Raw genomic sequence first — 21,526 nt, 5'->3', positions numbered from 1 at the left:
AGAAAATCCCCTTGTGCGTCCAGTGAGAAACAGCAAGCAGTGGGTAGGAAGGCCCAGTTTAGCCTGACTGTTCCAACGGGGCTCCCAGGCTGAGGAAATGCTTCTCTCCGTAATGGGAGAGCCTAACTCCAGAGCGTGGACTTCGGCTCACGGTTTTCTCTTTTTTTGGCGCACAATGACTGCTGAGACAAAAAAAGAAAGCAACTCCATGTAAACACCCGTACATATTAAATAAGTGACCCATGCCTCCTCATCTCTTCATTGCAAAGTACGGAAACCGTTAGATTGGTACCAACAAGGTTGCTATATCGGGCATACAAGATAAGAAACTTAAAGAACGCCGAGACAAGAATATGTAATGATAAGCCTCCTCCGGGGTGTTAGACTGATTAGTACATGTTTACCGGATAGCTCTGCTACCAGTTTAAAAACTGTAATAATAACAATAAAAAATCTTGCAGGGAGGGGTTGATAATCTTATCCGAATAGATTATATTGACAGGTTTTCGTATAGTCTGTGTGACCCTATCTGTTTACGTAAAGATCTCTTGCTCTCAAATAGCAAGCTTAGGGTTTATAAAGAGGTGTCGTTCTTCGTTGTGTTGATACAGTACGTACATCGATGAGGACACTAAAAAACAAACAAAAAAAAAGAAAATACTACATACATTTTGCTTTTAGCACTAACATACCTAATGCTTAAAGTGAATAACGTTTTCGGGAGCAACCCCAATAGAATGACAAAATTGGAGGATGAACACTACTTTATCGATGACATCGTATCGATTAAAAACAGACAAAAGAGCAAAATGTACGTCAGGGAAGGGAAACGGATAGGCCACGGCTCGTTTGGAACTGTGACACAGTCCATTCTGTCGAGCAATAGTATTGAATGGCTAGGACCTTATGCCATAAAAAGAGTAGTGAAATCTCCCAAAGTACAATCTTTGGAATTGGAGATCTTACAGAATATCAGACATCCAAATCTGGTTACTTTAGAGTTCTTCTTCGAGAGCCACTGTACTACCAAGGACGGTGGGCACTTATATCAGAAAAACTTTGTTATGGAATACATTCCTCAAACCTTAAGTTCTGAAATTCATGAATATTTTGACAATGGTTCTAAGATGCCTACAAAACATATCAAGCTGTACACATTCCAAATACTTCGAGCACTTCTGACCTTACATTCCATGAGTATATGCCATGGCGATCTGAAACCGAGCAATATATTGATTATACCAAGTAGCGGTATTGCTAAAGTGTGTGACTTTGGCTCGGCACAGCGACTGGATGATAATACAGAATTGAAGACCTATTTTTGCTCGAGGTTTTATAGAGCACCTGAACTTCTCCTAAATTCGAAGGATTATACAACTCAAATAGATATATGGTCGCTTGGTTGTATAATAGGCGAAATGATAAAAGGCCAGCCACTTTTTAAAGGCGATAGCGCTAACTCACAACTGGAGGAGATAGCTAAACTATTAGGCCGCTTTCCTAAAAGTTCTATAAAAAATTCTCAAGAGTTACAGGATAGCTTAAATGACCAAAAATTCAAGAAGTTTATGCATTGGTTTCCCTCTATAGAATTTTTTGATGTGGAATTCTTGCTAAAGGTGTTGACGTATGATGCCACTGAAAGGTGCGATGCTAGACAATTGATGGCTCACGAATTTTTTGACGCGTTAAGAAATGAAACCTATTTTTTGCCAAGAGGTTCGAGTATGCCGGTTCACCTACCAGACCTCTTTAATTTTAGTGCATCGGAGAAAAGGGCTCTTGGAGAGTATTACAACTTGATTGTGCCATCTCTGGATTAGTTGCTGATTCTTACCTCATTTTTGCATTTGCCGTCATCTTATGTTTCCTTCTTACCACATTACTTGCATTTTTTCTCAGACTGTCCTTTTATGTGAAACATTACAAATATATTGGAATGTACATACTCCTATCTAAAAATCTTTTTGTTTTCGAAAAAGTGTTGATAAATACATATATACGTTTTTTATCTAAATCAGATCGCCTTAATTGGCCTCGAAAATATTGGTCAACTTAACTTAGAGCGTCAAAGAATATGAATATTCATCTTCAACATTTTGGGCTATCCATAAAACAACGCAACTCAATAATATGCATACATTCCCCAACACATTGTTTACTCCCATCCCCAAAGTTGGATAGGTATTGTAATCCTTGACTAAAAATTTGATGATCAACACGACAATGGAGCCTGATAGCCCACCAGCTAATAAAGCAAAGCCAAAAAATAAAACGGTTCGAGCTTGCCATGCCATGCTTGAATCTAAATCGCCTACACCACTACCGAAGGCACCACCATCTGACGATAAAGCTCCCTGCAATAATCTATTCTTTTCAATAGAATTCACAATCAATGTTCCCAGTGTGCTGCAAAGAAAAGGAATCCAGTCAATGAACGTAACATGAACATCTGATGCATTGGAATATCTAGAATAGAGCACTGCGTCTAGAAATATCCAAAAGCCTAGAGCATAGAGAGCACCTGAAAGATAGACCCCACCTTTTCTTATACCACGAAAGGTGGGAATCTTGAAGGGGAAGCGAAATAAGCTAACATGATCATCTGCCTCCATGATGATGTGATTTTCTAATTGATCTTGTAGTTGGGGATAAAGAGTTCTGACCTTTAACTATATGCCCTATACTTGCCTTCTTTATGAAAGGGGCGCTGCACATTATTATTTCTGATTTAGTGAATAAGGTAGGGTAACAAATTCCAGAAGAGAATCGCAGTTCATTTTTACGAAAATGGTCATTAACAAAAGGTCAATAGTAGTATATATCAAGGTGAATGATCTTTAAATGAGGTTTTACTAATTTTCCTAGTTAAATATATATATTTCACTATCGAATGATTGACCGGATTGTACTATTTCTAAATAGGAAACGCCAAACTCAATAAACGAAAAAACATACAAAAAATGGGGTAAAAGATAATACTATTATCTTTGCCCAAGAGTGAAGAGTTAGAATACAGGTCCACTTGTTCTGGGTCTAACGTTCTTAAGCATGACATGGTCATGGAATGATTTTGGAAACTGCTGCCAAGGTCACGGCTAGATCACTAAAATTTAAGTGTAAAAAATGTGAAACGCCAAAATCGTAGATGCACGCCTCTGTGACTTAAATCTTCTATCTTTATCACATCACTAATCAGTCGTAGCGGCTATATCTACTAGGAAGACTTGCAACTGATTTGTTTGAAGGACCGGCTCTTACATTTATATTTTTGGAACGATCATTGAATCTCTTGTTTCTTTTTGGCAAGAAGCTCGAAATAACCGATTTGGCTCCACTTTCAGCGGCCTCGTTAAGTGTTGCAGGAGGGTCTATTCTTTTAATCCAATAGCTGGCCAAGAACCAACCAAGGACGGCCAGCAAAAGCAGCACACCCAATATCCCAAACCACCACGCGATACTGGAATTCTCCCCCGGAACTTTAACATTCATACCGAAAAGACCAGTGATAACATTTAATGGAACTAGCATTGTACCTATCATGGTGACTTTACCCAACATTTCTGTCACTTTATTATTAGAATTAAATGATTCCACTTGCAGTTGAGCTAAGTAGTTTGTATGGGATCTAGAAAAAATTTTTTCGTACGCCAGCAAATTTTGAAACATTGTCAACAAATGATCTTGAATATCACCCAAGTATAGGGCGATATCCCCCCTCGGTTGTGATGTGGTGGGCGCATAATTATTTGGTACAGTTGTCGAACTATTATTTTTGATATGACTGGCGTTATCCTGCCTTGCCTGTAAGTTAGCAATATTTATTTGAGATGTTAGTGCCGGTCCAATACCATTAGCTTCATCTTGGCATCTTTTGGCAAACATTTTGATAACATCAGCCTTACCACTAAGAAGTCTCATCAACGTCATTGTCTTACGCCTACTTTCACCAATTCTTTGTAACATTGCTGCAAAATCCATGTCACGAGCCATGAACACAGAATCTTCGATTGCATCTGCTTCATATTCAATAGATTGAATTACAGGAGCGAAACTATCAGTAATGTCATCGATTAAAGCATAACATAACCAATCTGAATTGACATTGACATAGTCACGTAACTGTCTTACACGCCTTCTGACATTAGCACAATGAGATATTGGGCCAAAATGGAATGTTAAAACACCTGACCTACAGACAACAATGTAAACGTTAATAGGTTCCAGGAAATCCTCTGATTCTTTATCATTTTCAAAGGTATGGAAACAAACGAAGTAATACGATTTGAAAAGTTCCACCTTTTCACGTGTTTCTTGCATTCTGATATCTTCTGCAGTCAATGGATGGATACCAAACGCCTTTGCTATGCAACGCATTTCATCATCAGTTGGACAACTACAATCTAACCACCATGTTGGCTCACCTCCCCTGAATAATTCATAGAATGTTTGTCCCTCAGACACTAAGGAAGGGATATCACTAGCATGAACGGTTTCATCAGATTCGGAACAGAAAAAAGAAAATCTATTAGGAATTTGAAAGTCTGTACCCTGGTAAGAGCAATACGCCGGGTCATTGGATGGAATGTTTTCATTCTCTTCCCCTTCAACTTTATTTTTACCGAAAGATATACCAGGGTGTAAACTAGGCTTGATTTTCTCATGCTCGTCTTCCTTCTTTTCATGGATTTCTGTTTCATTGGTACTCTCGCTCTTTTCACCAGTCTGCGAAACTCTTGGTGTATATTTTAGGGCAGCTGATGATCCCGAAGTGGAAGTAGAGCTGGTAAACCCGATATCCTGAGAAACGTTACTGTACTTCTGTTCGTTGGGCACTTGCAGACTTGCCAAAAATTGACTCTTCTCCGCGTTTGCAAACTGAGCGTACTCTTCCAGTTCATCGAAATCTATACCGTTAACTCTGGTATGCAATTGTGGTGGCATAGGGAAACAAACATCTTCTTCCGTCTCTTGAGAATCTCTCGACGCCTGTGATACGTCACTATCAAAAGAAGCTCTAGTATTCATACGTACTGGTTTTCTTTCCAATGTATCATCATCTGCATCCGATTTTTGGGATGTGCTTTTCGTCAGTAAAACTGCGGGATTGATAGATGAATGCGCAGATGTGGTAGAATATGTCCTCTTCTTGGGTTTAGCCAGCTTGGAGTGTGTATCAGATTTCGATTCGTGTGGGATCTCAAGAACAGGACTGACCAGCGAAGATTTTCTAACCTTCGTAATAGGACTTGCCGAGGAAGATGCGCTCAGCTTGGATTTGTTACCTGATGATGCAGTAGAAGATGACATAGTATAGTCTCTCTTTACACCTACATCCTTTGGTGGTGTGTGTATATTACTTTCCACATAAAGCTGCCTTTGATGTGGCATGGAGTGGGCTAGTCTGGAAGGCCTCGCGTTAGAAGTTAAAATGGCAGATGCCCTCAATTGATGATGAGCAACCGTTTCATCCATACCCTGCCCTTCATCTTCAAAATCCATGCGGCCCCTACTGGGTACGCTTCCCACATCCACATGGCTGTTGTATCTCGTTGCACTCTTCTGCTCCTTAGGAATAGAAGGTTTAGTGGACTTAGCAATTTCCTTGTTCTTCAATGTTGGAGGTTGGTGACGGACCGGCAGTGAGTCAGGGTGCTGCCTATGGTCGTACAATCCCGTATGGTCTTCTGTTTTCATGGAAACCATCGTGTTAGCCAGTGAGTTTGACCGCGATAAATTAGGCGATGACTCTGATGAACTTGAGGATGATGACATGGTAAAATGCTTTTACGCTTTCTAGCAATATTCGATGATCTTTGAGAAGAAGTAATGGTATCCTTTTGTTGAATTTATGTTCAACTAACAGTATACTTCCATGTAGAAATATTTTATATAATACCTGTCTCTTGTCAGGATGATATTTTTCTTGCTTATAGAAGGAAAAACTCAACTAATCAGGGCACTCTTTCTAATTTTGAGTCTATATTGAAGGATGGCCTTGCACACTACGTTTTCTACTGTTAAGTCAGTTTATCCAGAAAAAGAAAAGTGTTCATAGGATAGGAACGTACGTTATTATGCATAATTAGTTCGATGGACCATGTTCCAGAGAAAATTTTAATTTCAGATATCGTTTTTGTATCTCAAAGCGGACGGGCTGAGTAAAAACGTGCTTGCGATATTTGCAATTTTATGAGGAATAAAAAAGAAAAAAGGAGGGGTAGCATTTAGCATATTAAGGATCATTGAGTCCCATGTATTACGGCAATTAAATGAGTAGATGCTGCCAGAGTACTGAAATTTTTAGGCAATTTTTGGCTTTAGTTGTGTCTACCGCCAGTTGAATGGAGCTATAAAACAAGTCTAGGTGAACCTACGCTGACATTTTGAAATTAATCAATTAAAATCAGTTTTTGATACATGCGTTATGTAATCCTTAGCGTAGAAGACCCTACTTGTTTCCTATAGAGGAAAAGGTTGTATATTTTAGAGATTCGTCCATTCAAGGGGTTGCATATAGGGGGGACATACTATAACGGAAAATACTAGTTCAAAGCGTTGCCCTCGAAAAAGAGACGGAGGAGTACGTAGAACAATACATAAACACACAATATACCATCGGAGAACAACAAGTTGTTCCAAAAAAGCAGTCGTCCTAGAGTGAGGCTATCATAGCGTAGACGCCTAAATACTTAACACTCTCAAACAAAAGTTCATCTTACGCATTTCATAGCTTGGTCAAAGAGTTAATGAGATAAAATCTCAAAGATTAGTAGAAAAGTTAGGATCGGAACTATTTTGATTCGGTTCTAATTTCCTAGTATTGCGAATCTACCGTGTTCTCTTCATCCTCCCCCTGCGATGAGCTTGGTGGAACGGGAGGGGGTGAATCCAAACATTTAAAGCCTTGAATCAAGGGCACATGTTCTTCCTCCAGGTCAGGGCTAAATATTCTACACCTAGATCGCTCTAACTGTGATTGCGCGTCATTTATCTTTATCTCTGGAAATACCTTTGTTTCCATGCGAATCCGTTTGGCAACTTTACTGAGGTTGAACCTTAAGTTCCATACAGAATGTGCTAGTTCTGCTCTTTGCAAAACCTTATCTTGGACTTCGTCTTGTGCTATCTTATTAGTATTCATTCTCTGTCTATCTTATCTTCTACGACTACTACTGCCAGGTCTTTATCTAAATAAGAAGTGGCAAAAGGATACTTAAAAGCTCGGCGGCAAAAGTTTCTCGGCCACTAATTTACCCTAATGGACTCGTACTGTGCATATAAAACACATATCATACCGAGTAAAGAAGTCACCCCAAGAAGAACTTAACTGGAAATTCCTGCATAGCGTTATTTCAGAGAGTGTTATAGGCTCTGATTTTTATCACGTTTAGCAATAGCCATAGTCACTTTTTTAAATATGTATTTACTCTTTAAAAAGGGAGAACGACATTAAAGTCTAAAAAAATAAACTAAAAGTAAAAAAAAGCAAACACAACCCAAGAGGTAACAATGGGCCGGAAATAGAGGCAGAATTCCGGTGTTTTCGTTTTAAATCATCTTTGTCTTCATCTGCGTCTTCTTGTTCTTCTCCTTCCAGGTCTGCCAATGTCAGGCTTTGCCTAATTTCAATCTTTTTGGGCCCATTCCATCTGTCACCATGCTTGTCTAAAATCGTGACATTGGTGGACAGCTGATCCTCGTGAATATCTATGTATTTGCCTTTTTCAACTTTCACGCCTTTTTTTATCAAAGAACTTCCTAAATTTTTAGCAATTTTAGATTCAATCTTCAAATTTTCATAATCTTCCGCACATGATGGCGTCTCCTCCATCTGAACAGTTTCCTTTAAAGTCTTCATAGAAGGAAACTCAATGTTTTGGTAGTGCGATTTAAGCTTCTCAAAATCTGCTAAGAGCTGTACTGAATCATCTTCTTGATATTCAACTAACCCATAATTATTATCCTCCTGTGAAAATTCGTAAACCAGACCTCCACAGAATACTGAATACATCTCCTCAGAAAACAAATAACCTATTTCCTGGAATTGCCTTGGCAATACTTTATTGCATCCAAATTCTGAAAAAAAAACTGGCTTGGAATAGCTCCTGTAAGCATCCACCAATGTATCGTACCCTGAAGTTTGCATAGTTTGTTGGCCACACCATTGGTAGGAGTTAACTCCGTAAAAATCAACGCTATTCTCTGGCTTATCATCATCTTTACACTCCAAATATTCGGACAGTGATACCCTATAGTTCAGGTCATCTGCAGCAGAGTAACCTACCGGAATTGTTCTGGGCGAGTGTGCGCTTATGTAATTCTTCATAGTTCCAATCAACTCCTTGACATAGGCAGGAGAATATTGTGCTGATCTTTTGTCGTTTACAATTTCATTCCCAGCAAAAAATCCTAAAGTATTATTGTAATGAGAAAATTGTTCGACAACCTTGAAAACGTGTTCTAAATAAACTTCATTATAGGTAGTCCAAGGTTCATATCTGTTTAAGTGCTGGTTTTGCAATGGGGAATTGACATCCAATATAAGATAGATACCTGCCATTGCGAGCATAGTCATGCACGCATCATGGTTCAGGTCCGGGTTTATAGAATAAATTCTTACTGTGTTTATTCCCAATTCTTGAAATAATAAAATATCACGAGCGCATGCATCTGGATTGGATAACGGATCCTGCTTTTCACTAACGTCGGAAGAGCCTCCTGGCTGATAATCCACACCTTTGATGAAGAATGGTTTTCCAGTCACTGTGTCAACGAAATGCTTGTCCTTAATTTGAATGGTGTGGACTGAAGCTTCACACAGTACAACTAACTCCAAAATTAGAAAAATAAAGGTGCTCGAAAAAACCATCATGCTCACGATTTTGTTCTTTTCTGCTTTATTTGTAGCGTTCGAGGTAAAATATATTTTTTTATTTTAATACTGCTTTACTCAGTATCCTATTATGTGTCGTTTTTTTGTGCCGCTACCTCAGTCTCACCTTACAATACGGAAAAAAAAGACTATTGGCAATTTCTTTACCCAACATAATTACCACTAAATTATTATAAGTGAACTTTTGGCCTAGTGTTTGTGTATATATATTTGTCCTTTGGAAGGGCAGTGATCGTCTTTAAATGTTTTAAACAAAAGAAGTATGTAAAAGCAGCCTGATAATAAATGTGCTCTTAAAGAGTCAAAATACTACTAATTTTTTAGCGGCTATATAGAGGTAGATTATGAACAAGGCTAGGATGATTTTGTTCTGTCACCTTTGTGGATGTCTTATTCCTACCCCGAGTTACTAACGAGATAAACAAAAAGGGTGCATACAACTCGATTATGCTATGTATATAACAAAATTCGACGTGGAAGAGAAAAACATGTATCTACTGCGCCAGTTGACATACTCTAAAAAAAAAGGAACATGCCATAATCCTTCTACCTCGGTATGATTTAAATGTTTACGGGCAATTCATTTTTTCACCTACCGCATCTTGCTAACTGCCAAGGTTGGTTATCTAATGGGCATGCGTCTCTTGTCTTGATCCATTTATTAATACAGTGCAAATGGAAAGCGTGATTACAGACACCCCAGGCTGCTACACATTCATTATCAGTGTCCGTCATGGCCTTTGGCTGGCATTCAATGCATGGTTCCATTATATGGTTCCTGCAAATAGCACAGTTGTCAACAGCTATATCCCATGACCAAAACGCCACTGCGGTCCATTTCTTAATTTCAAATCTCTTCTTTTTGGTTTCCACTGGCGCACTTTGGTTTGAGCTTTGCGCAATATTTTGCGATTCATCTTCATCAACATCCATCCTGTCAACTTCGTTGCTCATGTTGAACTATTTCTCTTTAAAGTTCTCTGCCACTGGAGAAAGACATTTAGTAGCAACCAACATTGCACATATTGAAGCCCATACGTCTATTGTGGGTTTCATGATCTCCCTCTTCACACCTTTAAAAGAAACTATTATCACGAAATACGAAATGTTAGTTAGAACTTAAACAACGAATCTTGCATTTTCAGCAGGCAGGTCATTAGACGTGCAAATATGACATAAAAGAGGTTTCATATCCCAAATTTAAGCTAGTAAAAAAAAAATTCACAAACTAAAAATGTCCAATGATCCTGGTAATGAGGTTAGCTCCTTGTACCCACCTCCACCCCCATACGTGAAGTTTTTCACACAGTCCAATCTGGAAAAATTACCAAAATACAAAGAAAAGAAGGCCGCAAGTGCGAAGCAGACGGCTCCAAATAACAGTAACGGCGGCAGTGAAGAGGAGATTACATGTGCGCTAGATTACCTAATCCCACCCCCCATGCCCAAAAATCAGCAGTACCGAGCGTTTGGGAGTATATGGCAGGTGAAGGACCAACTGCCCGATTTAGAGAGCATGGGACTCACCCAACTTTATAAGAAATCCACAGAAAACGAAAGCACAAATTATCAATACAAAATCCAAGAGCTACGCAAACTATTGAAATCCCTCCTGCTAAATTACTTGGAACTCATCGGCGTATTGAGCATAAATCCGGATATGTATGAGCGCAAAGTGGAGAACATAAGGACCATTCTTGTCAATATTCACCACCTACTTAATGAGTACAGACCCCATCAGTCCCGAGAGTCCCTTATTATGCTATTGGAAGAACAATTAGAATACAAGCGCGGGGAAATTCGCGAGATCGAGCAAGTATGCAAACAGGTACACGACAAACTCACCAGCATACAGGACACCTTAAGAACCGGATCACAATCTCCTCCATCGTCGTCCCAATGACCACACTATTATAAATCATTTGTGTAACTATATACATTTTCAACTACCGTATAGCGTATAGTAGGCACGTGGTAGTCCACCCGTACACCTCCCTCGGAACGGAAAAATACGAACTATAGCTTATCGGAATATATACCAAAAATTAATTGACGTATTTCCGAGATTCCAGGCACAAGTGCCCCACCTTTTCACAGAAATCGCGCACAGATGAGTCTGCAACGGAAATTGTTTTCCTTTTTTTTCTTTTTCTTCTCTGGGCATCTGAATCGATTGATAATGAAAAAAAAGTAGAAAAAGTAAATTGGATTACTCGGTTTTTCGTGTGGAAGATTGGCTTATATAAAAGAAGACGTGCTCTAAACAAAGGTGTTTTCGCTTATTTTGGTGCCACAGCAAACCAACTTATTTGCTTTTTTAGAGGGTGTTAAAAAGTCTGATACGCTCATATACGAGTAACACTAAACCGGAAATACTAGGAGAGCCCAGTACTTATACTTCTTATTTGGCTTCAAGTTCCACTGCCCTCGAAACAAATTACCTTACGCGATTTTTAATATTTTAGATATAAGGAAAAGGAAGAAAAGGGATAACGAACGCGTTTTTTCCGCTGGAAGTTTGAAAATGGGTGGTTCTTCCGATTCAGACTCTCACGATGGATATTTGACTTCCGAATATAATTCCTCGAATTCTCTTTTTTCACTTAACACCGGTAACAGCTATTCAAGCGCATCTCTCGACAGAGCCACTTTAGATTGTCAAGATTCTGTTTTTTTCGATAATCACAAAAGTTCACTGCTGTCTACAGAGGTCCCAAGGTTTATTTCTAACGACCCGTTACACTTACCCATTACACTGAATTACAAAAGAGACAATGCAGACCCTACGTATACAAATGGAAAAGTTAACAAGTTTATGATTGTTTTGATTGGGCTACCAGCTACTGGGAAGTCTACCATTTCTTCTCATTTAATTCAATGTTTGAAGAACAATCCGCTAACTAATTCATTACGCTGTAAAGTTTTTAATGCTGGTAAGATAAGAAGGCAAATCAGTTGTGCTACCATTTCAAAGCCTTTGCTTTTGTCGAATACATCTTCGGAAGACTTATTTAATCCGAAAAATAACGATAAAAAGGAAACGTATGCCAGGATCACTTTGCAAAAGTTGTTTCACGAAATCAACAACGATGAATGTGACGTGGGAATCTTCGACGCCACAAATTCGACCATCGAAAGAAGAAGATTTATATTTGAGGAGGTTTGTTCGTTCAATACAGATGAGCTTTCTAGTTTCAATTTGGTGCCCATAATCTTACAGGTGTCATGTTTTAACAGAAGCTTTATCAAATACAATATCCACAATAAATCGTTTAATGAAGACTACTTAGACAAACCTTATGAACTTGCCATCAAAGATTTTGCAAAGAGATTAAAACATTACTATTCGCAGTTTACACCTTTCTCCCTTGATGAGTTCAATCAAATCCATCGATATATCAGCCAACATGAAGAAATCGATACGAGCTTATTTTTCTTCAATGTTATTAATGCGGGCGTCGTTGAGCCACATTCTTTAAATCAAAGTCATTACCCTTCAACCTGCGGCAAGCAAATTAGGGACACCATTATGGTTATTGAAAATTTCATCAATCACTATTCTCAGATGTTTGGTTTTGAATACATCGAAGCTGTTAAATTGTTTTTTGAAAGTTTTGGAAATAGCTCAGAGGAAACTTTAACTACACTAGACTCTGTTGTTAATGATAAATTTTTTGATGATTTGCAGAGCCTAATTGAAAGCAACGGATTTGCTTGACTGATACTTTACCATACGGGAGTTGAATATCGGTACTCCTTTATTATATTTATGATCCTCTCCAGAACTCCATCTACCTCCCGCCTTTTAATGACCATTTTTACGACCTTTTCGCATGTTTTTCTATTCTTTTACAGTTTCCTTGGTACCGCTAGTTACATTATGTTATCTTGAAAAGGCTACTATACACTTTTTTTGCACTACTGAAGCAGCTTTCAAAAGCTCTTTATAGACTTCAGATAGTATTACTTTTTCCTTAAAATTCTATCTATTTGTAAACGACCAAGAGTGTCATTATGTATACTATATATCAAAAAGTTCCATATGTTGTCTGAAGTTCCTTTTATCTTCCGCCTTTCTATCTTTCTGTTACAATTATTCAACAGCTTTATTTTTCTAATTTTGGAATTAGTTGCAATGCACTGGCACCGATGGCGTTTCTGAAACTAAAAATATTCTTCATGCCCTTTTATGAATTTAGGATACAATGTCCATTCCAATGTAAATAACGCAACCATAATCCAACACAATAGTGGGATATACTGGATTCCCACTGTGTGTGCAATAACTCCAGCCAAATATGGAATGGCTGCACCACCACAACCACCAACGGCGACGGCAACCCCAACCCCGCTCACATGTAGTCTTTTGGGCAATACTTGTAATGCAACTATACTTGCGTTTGGGAATAATGGTCCGATAAACGTACCACAACAAAAAACAACAAAAAATAACACGACGAAATAGAAAACTGAGCTTGAATTGATCAACCCAACAAGCACAAATAAGGTGTATGAAGATAGAGTTAAAAAAGCGTACGCTTTGCTTGCTTTATACTCGTTTTCGAAGAATCTTTCAGTAACAAATCCTAGACACAACCTGCCTACAGTCAAACCTGTCCAAAACGATGCCGCTATGTATGACATAGCAACCTTATTACTTGATTTAGTTTCCAATAAATAACTAAAGAACCATGAACCAGTTGTAATTTCAGCACCTAAGTAAAGGAACAAATACAATGAGTACAAGAAAATAGCAGGATTTCTTAAAAGTTCAAAAAATCCTGGGCTCGCCTTGGTAGATTCCATCAGCGAGTTATCACCCGCTTCTTCCACATCATTGTTGCTTTCTTTGTTTTCCACAGAGCAGAGGTAGTCGTATTTACTTGCAGTTTCAAATTTAAAAGCTGGGAAGATTACAATCATGCCTATTATAGAAAAGAACAGAGGAATAAGGAAAAAAAGAGACCAATGACCCCATTCAACAAAATATGAAACTAAGGGAGGAGTAACCATAGCTGCTGCCCCGTAAAGACCATGCATGATACCCATGAGTTCATTCTTATGGACTAAAAGACTGCCCATTAAAACATTACCGGTAGAATCTAAGATGCCGATCCCTAAACCAAGAGGAAGGCCACAAAACATACAAACATAGAAACTAGAAGGTGCAGTTGCTAAAATGATAAGAAATACTATACACAAACCAGCTGCTAGAAGCATACCACCTCTCATACCAAAGTGCTTATTCAATCTCTCTTTTGATAAAGACGCCATCACATAACCACATAATTGGACTATAAATACGTTTGAGACATCTACCCGCGATATATGATAGTATTCAATTAGCGTAGGAAGTAGTGCACCTACTGTTTGATCGTTCATACCAAAGACTACGAACATAATCAAGCATGCTATCACCTGCAGCTTTACTAGTGGTACAGTTTGATAGTTTAGTGGATATGTTTTAACTTTCTCGCCCTGCCAGTCAATTTCTTTGATTAAGTTTGTATTGTTAGGTAGACTATCTTCATCTTGAGAATTTCTTCTGGAGTCTGATGATGATAGCAGATTTTTCAACTCTATTGGGTTATGATGTGAAATTTCAGTTGTATACATTCCATAATCATCTACCTTTGGTGGAACCGAGGAAGCATCCATGCTGAAAACTTATATATGGATTAAATTATACTATGAATCCCTAGGATCTTATTCTTGGTTTCTTACTATAGCATTTTAGAATACTGTTGAATGTCTAGCTATGCATGATCGGAGAGTTTAAATTTTTCTGTCTCGGAACGTTCTTTTTAATTTGTCAAAAACATCGATATATAACGATGATTACTGAAAAAGGAAAACCGATTGATAATACATATGGTGCGATTGCTGGCTGAAGGCGAGTGAGCTATTGAGTGGATTTAGTTGAAAATCATGAGCTTATCACCACACGTAGAAAATGCTTCCATTCCCAAGGGGAGTACCCCGATACCAAAAAACAGAAACGTTAGTTCTATAGGCAAGGGCGAGTTTCTTGGATCTTCGTCAAGCAACAATTCTTCTTTTCGAATGAATCATTACTCAAATAGTGGACAACCTTCCGTGTTAGATTCTATACGGCGACCTAATCTAACTCCAACTTTTTCTTACAGTAATGGGGTTTATATGCCTGAAAGTCACAGAACTAGTTCATTCAACGATAGTTATTTGCCATATGATAAGAATCCTTACGCAAAAACAACCGGAAGCATGAGCAATAAATCGAACATGAAAATCAAAACAAAGAAAAATGCAATCAACACAAATACAAGAAAGTCGTCTGGACTCATTTACACCACCAAAGTGGATAAAGAATTATCTAGTATAGACAAAGTGAATGATCCAAACATTAACGGTCTTGTTTGTGCAGGTAAAACTCATTTGGGGCTCTATAAATTCTCGCCCTCAGATAGATCTATCAAATGCGTTCATGATTTCATAACACCTAATAGCAACACCTCAACAAGGGGAACGACATCCCTTTTGCCCAAGCTGAGCAAAAGAACAAGACAGAACAAATTTAGTACCATTGCGGATGTTAAGACTGGATTTAATAATTACAAGAACTGTATTGCAGTGTGCAACAATTCTACGGCGATATCGATATATGATCTCAATAAGAGTTCCTCGATAGACAATCCCTTGATAACATCCTTATGCGAACACACTAGATCTATCAATAGTTTTGACTTCAACATGGTCGAATCAAACCTAATAATAAGTGGTGGACAAGATAGTTGTGTAAAAATATGGGATTTACGTTCCAATAAATCTAAAAGCTCAAATAGATCTGACATTAGTATAAATACCGCATCTGACTCAATCAGAGATGTAAAATGGATGCCCGGTTACAATTTTGCATCTAAGAACGATCAAGGTTCATCAACGTATGGTAATTTAAAAAGCGGTTACAAATTTGCTTCTATTCACGATTCGGGATACTTGCTAAAGTTTGATCTTCGACAACCTGCCCAATACGAAAAAAAATTAAATGCTCACACAGGACCCGGTCTTTGTTTAAATTGGCATCCCAATCAAGAATACATTGCTACAGGTGGTAGAGACGGTAAATGCTGCCTCTGGTTTGTTGGCGACAATGCCAATGCCGCCGAAAATACAGTCCTCAATTACGGGAACTCTCCCTCGTTACATGCCCCCAATACGTCCTTGAACAATAGCGGCTCGCTGGCATTTCCCAAACTAACAATTAATACGGGCTATCCAGTCACTAAATTGAAGTTCAAGCCTGCTTATAGTAGTAATATATATAATTCATTACTAGGAATATCGTCAATGGGTGACGAAGCTGAAGTTCGCATCTATTCCTTGGCAAGAAAGTACATTCCAAAACATGTTCTCCTATCAGAAACGCCTTCTTTAGGATTAGTATGGTGGGACGAAAACTTGATCTTTAATATCGATAAGGGGACCCGTATAAATGGCTGGGACATTAACAAAGAACCAACAGTGCTCGAAAATTTGAGCAAAAATACAACAACTTGGAGAGATTTGGATGGTAACGGTTTACTTTCAGTTGACCAAGAGATAGGCTCATATGAGGTGGTAGAACCGGAGCTTCAACCTACCTCAAGTACCACATGCAAGAAGCATCCAGGTACAATAAAAAACCCGAAGAATGGCAATCCAGAGAACCAGGGAATAATTGGAGGGATAAAAAAAGGATTTAGCCATACTGGATTAACAAGTTTTACGCCAGAGAGGCCGCCTACTTTAAAAGCAGGCCCAACGTTTAGCACAAAAAGCTTAACATTAGCATCTGGAGCATCTTCTTTTAACAGCTCTTCCGCATCATTGACATCCCTGACGCCACAAACTGAAAATAGAGAAGAAATCGCCATTGAACCGCCTTGTATCATCACTTTGGATATACCGCAGATCTTCAATAACATAAGATTAACCAAAATCGCACATTCAAGAAAAAAGAACGTCATTTCCGAAAGTTCTTCTATGAAAAATTCTCCAGTAGAAAAGTTCAAATATTTGGCGAGACAGCTCAAGTTTTCGTATATTCGAGAGCATAATGTTTCAGACAGTGCAGACACTGCATATAAAAATGATATAGAGAACATTGACGTCGTTAAAAACGCAACCGAAACACATGGTGATAATACTACTACTACCAATAATAATGATGATGGTGATGATGATGATGATGATGATGATGATGACAAAATAATCGAAAGTCACCTTTTGAAAAAATACAATTTTCCAGAAAATAATACATGGGCTACCTTAATGAATGAAAAAGTAAATAACAAAAAATCCAAAAGAAATTCCAGTAGTTCGAGGGAGTTTGACGAGAAGGATGTCAGATCAAGTATATCTTCCATTTCTGCAAGTAGGCAAAGTCATGACAGAGCTAGGAAGATCGACAAGAACGTGGAAGCAGAACTGCAAGAAAAAATACAAACACTGGTAGATTTGATATCTATTGCAACGCATAACGCATCTGTTTATCTATCCATAGATGATCTAACCAACTTCAAAATCTGGATCTTGATAAGAGATTCATTGTTATGGGACTTGAAGTGGATGACCTCCTCCCAAATTTCATCAGATAACGCATCTAATATGGATGCCAATGAAAGCTCCGATTTCGAAGCTGGAGAAAATCTGAAAACAGGAAAAGAGTTCCCAGAGGAGGATGGTGCAGGGACAAGTGGGGCTGAGTCGTTAGTTGAAGAAAGGCCGCAGGCATTTCGTGCTAACTCTGATGAACCAAGTGATGCCGAAAAGAAACCTGTTTCTAAGCTCAAAGAGCAGCTCAAAAACACGGAAATAATCCCCTATGCGCAGCCAAATGAGGATTCAGATGAAGTTTTAACTAAGCTAAAAGAGCTACAGAACCAACGCTTGGAGTCAAGGACTAAAATGGGAGAAACAGTGAGTGACGATGTGATTATAGAGGAAGACGAACATGAACATCAAGAAGAAGAACAGCCTCATGACTCACCGACTAAGTCAGCACAATTTCACGCGTCTCCTATCGCGAAAAGTATACCAATATTGCAGAAACGTGAGCACCGCAAGTCATTCATAGATACTTTCATGTTGCATTCTCCCAACGGTTACAATGGAGATACGGACATAGGTAACGAAGATGACAATATATCTCCTAGGTTTACTTACAACAGCGTAAGCCCACGCAGTAAGGTTTCGTCGCTACAAAGCTATGCCACAACAACCTCGCAACTAGAAACTTTTAAAAAGCTTTCTTCCCATACAGCACCAATAATCGGATCGCCCAGACATGCGCCATCACGGCCAGATAGCATTGGTAGGGAACAACTGTCTTCTTCATTGACGAAAAAGCTTGCCAAATGCAAGAAAATTATCGCTGACCCACCCTGGGACACGAAAAAACTCATCAAACAACTCTACAATCAAGCTACTGAGACTGGGAACGTCGTATTGACGGTGAATATTTTATTTCTTTTCCAAACGATATACCAAATAACAGAAATCGACATTGCAAAGGACGCAATCGCTCACTTCTTGTTATTATTACATCGATACGAACTCTTCGGCATTGCTGCAGACGTCTTAAAATACTGCCCATTCGAAGATATCATGGGTTCTGAGGGTGACCAATCTTCCATTCGGTTGTTTTGCGAACGCTGTGGTGAGTTAATCACTAACGAAAGTTCTAAAGAAAAGCTCAGAGCGGAAGCTCAGCAGACGGGCAATAAGAAGATCATGGACAAGTTTGGATACTGGTATTGTGACTCTTGTAAGAAGAAGAATACATCTTGTGTTCTATGTGAAAGACCATTAAAGAAACTGACCATGGTCATCCTCCCCTGTGGACACGAAGGTCACTTCCAGTGCATACAAGAATGGTTTCTCGATGAGAATGAACAAGAATGTCCCGGCGGTTGCCCCGGTGTTGCATTCATCTAGGTTCTCCACATAATGTATAGTTTAACATATCATCACCATTGTTTAGTTAAATCGTTTAGAGTAATATTACCCGTCAAAAAGGTCGGGTAAAATTTTATTACCCTCTCCGAAAAGAAAATTTTTTTCGTCGTCAATAGAGTTTAATGCAATACCTGATAAAGAGAGTTTTACATTGCAAGAGGTAGTGTTAATTCTGGATTTATATTGTACATATGTGTTTGTGTTAGTGCTTGAGTACTTCCTAGGAGTTTTACGAAAAATAAAAGCATTTTTGTCTGAAAACTAGTGAAAGGAAGAAAAATGTCCGTTGAAGAAGTTAGCAAGAAGTTTGAAGAAAACGTTTCAGTCGATGATACCACAGCTACTCCAAAGACTGTTTTAAGTGACAGTGCTCACTTCGATGTCAAGCACCCATTGAACACCAAATGGACTTTATGGTACACAAAGCCAGCCGTCGATAAATCTGAGTCGTGGTCTGATCTATTACGTCCCGTCACTTCATTCCAAACTGTTGAAGAATTTTGGGCTATCATTCAAAATATTCCTGAGCCACACGAACTACCATTGAAATCAGATTACCACGTCTTCCGTAATGACGTTAGACCTGAATGGGAAGATGAAGCCAATGCTAAAGGTGGTAAATGGTCTTTCCAACTTAGAGGAAAAGGTGCTGATATTGATGAATTATGGCTAAGAACTTTACTAGCAGTTATTGGTGAAACAATTGATGAAGACGACTCCCAAATTAACGGTGTCGTTTTAAGCATTAGAAAAGGTGGTAACAAGTTTGCCTTATGGACTAAATCTGAAGACAAAGAACCACTATTGAGAATTGGTGGTAAATTCAAGCAAGTTTTAAAATTAACCGATGACGGGCATTTGGAATTCTTTCCACATTCCAGTGCCAATGGTAGACACCCTCAACCATCAATCACCTTGTAAGATAGTCTGAATTTTTCTTAAGATAATTGTTATTTTAATCAAAATTATATATATAATCATAATATAATATATATACATTCTACTAGTTAGGATGCACGTATAAACTCATCATGTTAACACAGAAGGAAAAGTCAAAATGAAGGAGAAAAAAAAAAAAAAAAAAAAAAAAGAGAGGATGACGTTAAAAGGACAACTCTTATTAATTATATCATTCAAGGTATGAAAGACGCACCACATGTACATATCACGTAAGATGTTCCTATGTGTCTCTGACCGAATGGCATTTTTTATACTACAATATAAAGATGAAAAAAAAAAAAACAATCTATACATGACAATTTACAAAGTATATTTAAGCGTAAACCGCTTCAATAGCCTTTTCAAAAGCATCCATCCCTTCTTCGATTAGTTCGTCTTCAATCGTTAATGCGGGAACAAATCTAACGGTACTCTTACCAGCGGTAATGATCAAAAGTCCCAATTCTCTGGCCTTTTTGATGACCTCGGTGGGTGGTTCGACGAACTCAGCACCAAGCATCAAACCTTTTCCTCTGATAGTCTTTATTTGATTTGGATATTTGGCTTGAATTTCGCGCAAGCGCTTTTGTAAGATATCACTCTTCTTAGAGACTTGTTTCAAAAAAGCTTCGTCTGCTATGGTATCCAAAACATAGTTGCTTACAGAACAGGCCAGCGGATTACCACCATACGTGGTGCCGTGGTCACCAACTCTCAAAGCATTATTAACTTTTTCATTGACGATGGTGGCAGCGATGGGGAAGCCATTTCCCAATGCTTTGGCAGATGTAAAAATATCCGGATGAGCCTCACTTGGTAAATAAGCATGAGCCCATAGTTTACCTGAACGGCCCAAACCGCATTGAATTTCATCATGAATGACAATCACATCATTATCTTGACATATTTTCTTCAATCCGGTTAGCTTTTCAACTTCTACGGGAAAAACCCCACCTTCACCTTGTATGGGCTCGACAATTAAACCAGCAATCTCGTCCTTTTTGGTCTCGATATAACTTTGTAGTTTGGTCATTTCGTCATTCAAATTTAAGAATGAGACATGGGGAACCAAATCCCCAAAAGGAGTTCTATATTTACTATTCCAAGTGACAGATAAAGCGCCCATAGTACGGCCATGAAAAGAGTTCTCAAATGCAACAATGCCTTGCTTGCTAGGATTTTTCATTATACCATGTTTCTTTGCAAACTTCAAAGCAGCTTCATTTGCTTCCGTACCAGAATTACATAAAAATACTCTTGAGGCGTCGTGTTGACCACCGAATTGCTTGGTCTTTTCAACAATCTTTTCACTTAAATCCAAACATTCCTTAGTGAAGTAAAGGTTGGAGGAATGAACCAGTTTGTTAGCCTGATGGTGCAGAATTTCTGCCACTTTAGGATTTGCATGGCCTAATGCGGTCACCGCAATACCTGCGGTGAAATCGATATATTCTTTACCATTCACGTCATCATACAGCTTTGCATTTTTACCTCTAGTTATACATAGATCTTCAGGTCTAGAGTAAGTGGTCACTTGAAAGGCCTTTTCCTCTAAAATGCTTGTAAATCTTCTTGATGACGTACTGGATAAATATCTTTTAAACATGATTGGTAGCGATTCTTGAATTATTCTAACAAACGAAAAAAATGTTCGCAGTCACTTGCACTTAAGAGTCGAATTTTCTTCATGTTGCAATTTTTTTTTCACGCTTTTAA

At 38.5% G+C, this 21,526-nt stretch overlaps 12 protein-coding genes across 12 annotated transcripts, besides 1 other annotated feature; 5 read left to right on the top strand and 7 right to left on the bottom strand.

Annotated features, from left to right (window-relative positions):
* Nucleotides 1–695: 695 nt before the first annotated feature.
* On the top strand, nucleotides 696–1,823 carry YGK3 (serine/threonine protein kinase YGK3; the record flags this gene model as incomplete). The annotated part of the gene is made up of 1 exon (NM_001183382.1): nucleotides 696–1,823. One exon carries the CDS (start codon nucleotides 696–698, stop codon nucleotides 1,821–1,823), a length of 1,128 nt encoding a protein of 375 aa, NP_014513.1.
* Nucleotides 1,824–2,060: 237 nt separating this feature from the next.
* VPS68 (Vps68p) lies at nucleotides 2,061–2,615 on the bottom strand (the record flags this gene model as incomplete). The annotated part of the gene is made up of 1 exon (NM_001183383.1): nucleotides 2,061–2,615. One exon carries the CDS (start codon nucleotides 2,613–2,615, stop codon nucleotides 2,061–2,063), a length of 555 nt encoding a protein of 184 aa, NP_014512.1.
* A 580-nt stretch (nucleotides 2,616–3,195) lies between these two features.
* On the bottom strand, nucleotides 3,196–5,775 carry ALR1 (Mg(2+) transporter ALR1; the record flags this gene model as incomplete). Its single annotated transcript, NM_001183384.1, has 1 exon — nucleotides 3,196–5,775. The coding sequence occupies one exon, from the start codon at nucleotides 5,773–5,775 to the stop codon at nucleotides 3,196–3,198; it is 2,580 nt and encodes an 859-aa protein (NP_014511.1).
* A 1,042-nt stretch (nucleotides 5,776–6,817) lies between these two features.
* On the bottom strand, nucleotides 6,818–7,144 carry YOL131W (uncharacterized protein; the record flags this gene model as incomplete). The annotated part of the gene is made up of 1 exon (NM_001183385.1): nucleotides 6,818–7,144. One exon carries the CDS (start codon nucleotides 7,142–7,144, stop codon nucleotides 6,818–6,820), a length of 327 nt encoding a protein of 108 aa, NP_014510.1.
* Nucleotides 7,145–7,421: 277 nt separating this feature from the next.
* Nucleotides 7,422–7,492: an origin of replication (ARS1507; Autonomously Replicating Sequence).
* Nucleotides 7,460–8,875, bottom strand: GAS4 (1,3-beta-glucanosyltransferase; the record flags this gene model as incomplete). The annotated part of the gene is made up of 1 exon (NM_001183386.1): nucleotides 7,460–8,875. The coding sequence occupies one exon, from the start codon at nucleotides 8,873–8,875 to the stop codon at nucleotides 7,460–7,462; it is 1,416 nt and encodes a 471-aa protein (NP_014509.1).
* Nucleotides 8,876–9,484: 609 nt separating this feature from the next.
* HRT1 (SCF ubiquitin ligase complex subunit HRT1) lies at nucleotides 9,485–9,850 on the bottom strand (the record flags this gene model as incomplete). Its single annotated transcript, NM_001183387.1, has 1 exon — nucleotides 9,485–9,850. The coding sequence occupies one exon, from the start codon at nucleotides 9,848–9,850 to the stop codon at nucleotides 9,485–9,487; it is 366 nt and encodes a 121-aa protein (NP_014508.1).
* Nucleotides 9,851–10,130: 280 nt separating this feature from the next.
* On the top strand, nucleotides 10,131–10,799 carry MED7 (mediator complex subunit MED7; the record flags this gene model as incomplete). The annotated part of the gene is made up of 1 exon (NM_001183389.1): nucleotides 10,131–10,799. One exon carries the CDS (start codon nucleotides 10,131–10,133, stop codon nucleotides 10,797–10,799), a length of 669 nt encoding a protein of 222 aa, NP_014506.1.
* A 621-nt stretch (nucleotides 10,800–11,420) lies between these two features.
* On the top strand, nucleotides 11,421–12,614 carry PFK27 (6-phosphofructo-2-kinase; the record flags this gene model as incomplete). Its single annotated transcript, NM_001183390.1, has 1 exon — nucleotides 11,421–12,614. One exon carries the CDS (start codon nucleotides 11,421–11,423, stop codon nucleotides 12,612–12,614), a length of 1,194 nt encoding a protein of 397 aa, NP_014505.1.
* Nucleotides 12,615–13,060: 446 nt separating this feature from the next.
* On the bottom strand, nucleotides 13,061–14,554 carry BSC6 (Bsc6p; the record flags this gene model as incomplete). The annotated part of the gene is made up of 1 exon (NM_001183391.1): nucleotides 13,061–14,554. The coding sequence occupies one exon, from the start codon at nucleotides 14,552–14,554 to the stop codon at nucleotides 13,061–13,063; it is 1,494 nt and encodes a 497-aa protein (NP_014504.1).
* Nucleotides 14,555–14,824: 270 nt separating this feature from the next.
* On the top strand, nucleotides 14,825–18,850 carry RTC1 (Rtc1p; the record flags this gene model as incomplete). Its single annotated transcript, NM_001183392.2, has 1 exon — nucleotides 14,825–18,850. The coding sequence occupies one exon, from the start codon at nucleotides 14,825–14,827 to the stop codon at nucleotides 18,848–18,850; it is 4,026 nt and encodes a 1,341-aa protein (NP_014503.2).
* A 300-nt stretch (nucleotides 18,851–19,150) lies between these two features.
* On the top strand, nucleotides 19,151–19,792 carry CDC33 (translation initiation factor eIF4E; the record flags this gene model as incomplete). Its single annotated transcript, NM_001183393.1, has 1 exon — nucleotides 19,151–19,792. One exon carries the CDS (start codon nucleotides 19,151–19,153, stop codon nucleotides 19,790–19,792), a length of 642 nt encoding a protein of 213 aa, NP_014502.1.
* A 352-nt stretch (nucleotides 19,793–20,144) lies between these two features.
* Nucleotides 20,145–21,416, bottom strand: ARG8 (acetylornithine transaminase; the record flags this gene model as incomplete). Its single annotated transcript, NM_001183394.1, has 1 exon — nucleotides 20,145–21,416. One exon carries the CDS (start codon nucleotides 21,414–21,416, stop codon nucleotides 20,145–20,147), a length of 1,272 nt encoding a protein of 423 aa, NP_014501.1.
* Between the last annotated feature and the right edge of the window lie 110 nt (nucleotides 21,417–21,526).

The sequence above is a fragment of the Saccharomyces cerevisiae genome, chromosome XV (genome assembly GCF_000146045.2).
Source record: "Saccharomyces cerevisiae S288C chromosome XV, complete sequence".
Lineage (NCBI taxonomy): Eukaryota > Fungi > Ascomycota > Saccharomycetes > Saccharomycetales > Saccharomycetaceae > Saccharomyces > Saccharomyces cerevisiae.
Note: the sequence above shows the minus strand (reverse complement) of the source record. Positions and strands in the feature narration are given on the sequence as shown.